The sequence below is a fragment of the Triticum aestivum genome, chromosome 1B, assembly GCF_018294505.1.
Source record: "Triticum aestivum cultivar Chinese Spring chromosome 1B, IWGSC CS RefSeq v2.1, whole genome shotgun sequence".
Lineage (NCBI taxonomy): Eukaryota > Viridiplantae > Streptophyta > Magnoliopsida > Poales > Poaceae > Triticum > Triticum aestivum.
The window spans coordinates 54,933,750-54,938,288 of NC_057795.1; the positions used below are offsets into that span (position 1 = coordinate 54,933,750).

Consider the following 4,539-nt stretch of genomic DNA (forward strand, 5'->3'; position numbering starts at 1 on the left):
CACCATGTGTCCATGTCCCGTGACCTCACCCCTCTCAATCGGCTCCGGTGGAGGACTTTGAACGGGAGGTGCGACGACCACGAGCAGAGTACGCGGCTTCCTCCAATTCAGTAAAGTAGCACCCGCATAACTAATCACTAATCCGGTCGACAAGCACATGACACGTTTTTAGTCAGCATTCGCCCCCACATGGCCACTTGAAGGACTAGAGCACTACTGACAGAAAGAAGAGAATGATGTCCGTCCGTGCTAGCGGCCCAACGCGTTTTACAAGCTTGTGTGGAGCAGAATGTGATCCGGTCTTGCCCGAGGTCTCTCGGGGAATCCTCCCAATCACTTTATTTATTTAGAACTATCAACGGCATCAGCAGACTATATGTAATGTGTGTGCTCTGGAGCTTCACTTATGAACTAAACCTGCACAACATGAGCCTTCTCCTTGCCTTGGAGCTGCTGCTCTTTCTGCTAGCCTTGCCACGCCTTACTTCTTCCTCAAAGTCCACGCATTCGTCACTGGATCGGCAGGCTGAGGCACTTCTCCAATGGAAATCTAGCCTATACAATTGGGACTATGATCTGGGCTCTTGGAGAAAGGAAACGAGCCCCTGTAGCTGGATGGGCGTTGACTGCAGCAACACTGTGCCTCATGGCCGTGACCAGGGTGATGCTGCCCTAGTTGTGTCCAACATTTTGCTTGCACACTGTGGCCTTCAAGGCAGGCTAGACAGCCTCCACTTTGCAGATTTGTCCCATCTTGTCTATCTGAACCTTAGCACCAACTCTCTCTCGGGCCCAATCCCATCAAGCATCGGTGCTCTTGCCAAGCTCACTCACTTGGATCTATCCAACAATGGCCTGAATGGATCCATTCCAACATTCCTAGGTAATTTTACTAAACTAACCTCCACTGATCTCTCCTACAGCAATTTGTTTCTACCATGCCTAGTACAGTAGGGACACCAGGGAATTTGATAAGCCTTTCCACTTTGCAGACTTACCCAATCTTGTCTATTTGGATCTCAGTGGCAACGCTCTCTCGGGCCCAATCCCAGCATCGATAGGTGATTGTTCTAAACTAACTTTTCTCGATCTGTCGTACAATGTTTTGTCCAAAGGATCCATTGGAAGCATAGGAAATCTGGCGAGTTTGCAATACCTATATCTTTCTAAAAATCAAATAAATGGTTCCATCCCTTCAACCTTCTCGAAATTGGTCTCTCTAGAAGAGCTGGCACTTCATTCCAACCAGCTAGATGGCCAATTACCACTAGAATTAGGATCTCTTGTTGTTCTCTCACATCTGGATCTAAGGAGGAATCAATTTGTAGGAAATATTCCACCTCAGATAGGACAGTGTAGCTCTTTGTCATATTTATCCATACCAGACAACTTATTGACAGGAGAAATACCACAACAACTCGGGGATCTTGCTAACCTTATTGAGCTGGATTTGAGTAGAAACAATTTAAGTGGTGCCATCCCAGCGACTTTTTCTAATCTTCACAGACTGTCTACACTGAATTTGTCATATAACAGTTTGGCTGGCAAAGTTCCTTCTATCGATGCATCTTCTGTCTCACTTGACGGTAATATGGATTTATGCGGCGATTGGTATGACATACCTCTATGTGAAACACACCAAAGAAGAATACATCCAAGTATGGTATTTCTTGCTTTTGCTCCCTTCCCCCTCGCCTGCCTCACAATAGCAAGCATTATGGTCGTTTCTTGGAGAAGAAAACAAGAAAATGCTACTATCAAAAGAAAGTCTGGAGATATGCTTTCCATATGGAATTTTGATGGAAAGATCGCATTTGAAGACATCCTCAGTGCAACAGAAAATTTTAATGAGAAATTTTGCATCGGTGTTGGAGGATACGGATCGGTCTTCAGAGTTCAGCTTGTAGGAGGAATTATCTTTGCCGTCAAGCTCCTTCACTCAGTGGAAAAATTCAGTGATGAGGAGACATTTCACGCTGAGATTGAAGTGCTCACAAAAATCAGGCACCGAAGCATCGTCAGGCTATATGGTTTTTGTTCCCACTCCCAATGCAAATTCCTTGTGTACGATCTTATTGAGAGGGGAAGCCTATCATCTATTTTGCATGAGCAAGAGCTAGCAAAGGAGCTGGATTGGGCAAAGAGAATTGTTGTTGTGACGGACATAGCTCAAGCTCTCTCCTACTTGCACCATGATTGAGATGATCCAATCGTGCACCGTGACATAAAAAGCAGCAATATTCTTCTGGACCTCAATTACAAAGCTTATGTCTCAGACTTTGGCATGGCGAGGAAGTTGGAGCACAGTTGCTCAAGCTGGATCACTATCTTTGCAGGGACATATGGCTACATAGCACCAGGTTCTCATTCATGGTCTTAATACATCTCTATCCTTCAATGAATACGAAAATGTGATTCAGAACAAGAGAAACAATATGTTTTGATATTCTGATTTTGTTTTACTACAGAATTGTCATCTACCAATGTGTTGACTGAGAAATGTGACGTGTACAGCTTCGGCGTGGTTGCACTCGAAGTATTGATGGGAAAGCACCCAGGTGATCTGCTCCTTCCATTCTTTGGCCAAACAGAGCAGCCGGCAAAGCTCAAGGACATCCTGGATCGACGGATCATAGCACCGTCGACTGTCGATGAGGAGAAAAATGTCATCCTGGTTGCTTTGATGGCCTTTGCTTGTCTGCAAGTCTCTCCAAAAGCCCGGCCAACAATGCAGCAGGTATACCAGGCCCTCACAAGTAGAAGCCATCCAGAGCTCATGCTTAGGCCCCTTCATGAAATCAGGCTGCAAGATTTGCATGATTTTTGTGGCACCATAAAAAATATATGAAGCTATATAGGTAGCCTCCTGTGCTGCCAATTATATATTTGGCCCATGAGTTTGTATTTGTGTGTAGATTTTGAGGACAAAACGATGGATACCAAGGAAATAGTTACTTGTAATTTCAATATCAAATATCACAAGGATCGTGAAAACTCTTGGATGAAAACAAATCTTGTTCTTTTCATTCAATTGAAGTGCACAAAAATGACCCTTCTTCCCCAGATAGTTTTGCTCGTAATTGTCAAAAGTGGATCTGTGCATGTGCATCAATGCTTTTAAAGGGGATATATATAGTAAGTACTCCCTCCGTCCCATAATATAAGAGCATTTTTGACACTATACTAGTGTAAAAAACGCTCTTATATTATGTGGGATGGAGGGAGTATGTTTTAGTGGAAACATATATGATAGGCTGGATGTTTAGCAAAAATATACATATTTTGTTGAATCAATTTCCTACCAGATGCCTTTAGTTCAATAGACTACTGATTTGAGAAAAAGGGTTTACCCCCCGCTTTGTATTCCAAAGCAATCATCCGAACATACAACGATAGGTGCTGGGGCGGAAGCAGCACAAGCACGCCCAAAAGAAAAGAAAAAGAAAAGGAAAAGAAACAAATGCCGATAACGGCGGATCGACAAAAACGAAGAAGCCTCGCAACCGCTTCGTCCACCGGAGAATGCCCACCAAGCTCCGAGACTCCGAAGTGCCGGTACCAATCAACACCTCCAAGAAGGAACGCGATGATGACGACGCTACTGCCAAGGGTTTCCCCCGGTACGCGGCGAGGAGAGAGGAAGGGTAGCCCCGACGCCCTTCAGGAAGGTCTGGCGGCACCCTCAAGCGCCACCGCGTCGGTGTCGGCCAAACCAACAGGGATTTCTCCCGATCCCATCCTCTACCTCAGGCACTTCAGAGTTCACCACCAAACCGACCACCACCCAGCGCCAACATGGACACGAAGCTTCCCACGCCGTCTCACCACAGCACCGCGAAGATGGCCTACACAACGAAGAAGAGGAGCCGGGACTAGTGCAGCAGCACCGTCGGCATACGGGAGGGCCCCACCTCCACCGTCCACGACGGTAGCCGACCGGACGCCATAGCAGGAGCCTACCGGGCTCGTGGCCCCACAGGCCCGGCCGGGCCCTCAAGGCCAGGACAGCTCCCGCCTCCGCGCAGCAGCTGGCATGCCGCCGGCGTCACTGTCCCAGTCCAAGCCGCTCCCCAGCCTCCCCATACAGAGGGCGTCGCGGTCGCACCGGAGTCGGCCCGCAAGGACCCAAACGGGACCCTACGGGCCCAGATCTGGGCCGGGGGCATGCCGTCGACCGACCAGCACCACCGGACCGCCCTGCCACCAAGAGGCGGCACCACCACGGCAAGCGCCGCCGGCCACCGCACTAGGCCGCCGGACCGCCACCGGCCGAGCAGCACCGCCGCGTCCCCCCACCCCGGGAAGGAGGAGCGCGCGCGGGGAAGGTACAACCCGCCGCCGCCGACACCACCCGGCCAGATCCGGGGGCGCCCGCCGGCGGCGGCGGGGGGGAGGGACGACGGTGGGCGAACGAGGAGGGAAGGGGGCGCGCGCCGCCCCGGCCGCCTCCCGGGGAGACGGCGGAGGCTGCTGGATGAGGAGGAGGGGAAAGGGGGAGGAGGGGCGGAGCGGAGCGCGCCCGCGCGCGGAGCGACGGCG

The 4,539-nt window shown here is 50.1% G+C and overlaps 1 protein-coding gene across 2 annotated transcripts; it reads left to right on the forward strand.

Annotated features, from left to right (window-relative positions):
• The first annotated feature begins 280 nt into the window (after positions 1-280).
• Positions 281-3,067, forward strand: LOC123086411 (probable leucine-rich repeat receptor-like protein kinase At1g35710). 2 transcript variants are annotated; one of them, XR_006440847.1, is made up of 3 exons: positions 281-883; positions 993-2,360; positions 2,469-3,067. XR_006440847.1 is itself a non-coding variant. In XM_044508175.1 (2 exons), the coding sequence occupies exons 1-2, from the start codon at positions 2,285-2,287 to the stop codon at positions 2,846-2,848; spliced, it is 456 nt and encodes a 151-aa protein (XP_044364110.1). In that variant the 5' UTR covers positions 1,347-2,284; the 3' UTR covers positions 2,849-3,067. The 2 variants fall into 2 exon arrangements, 1 of the variants encoding a protein (XP_044364110.1); XM_044508175.1 differs by lacking the exon at positions 281-883 and having other exon boundaries at positions 1,347-2,360.
• The last annotated feature ends 1,472 nt before the right edge of the window (positions 3,068-4,539 follow it).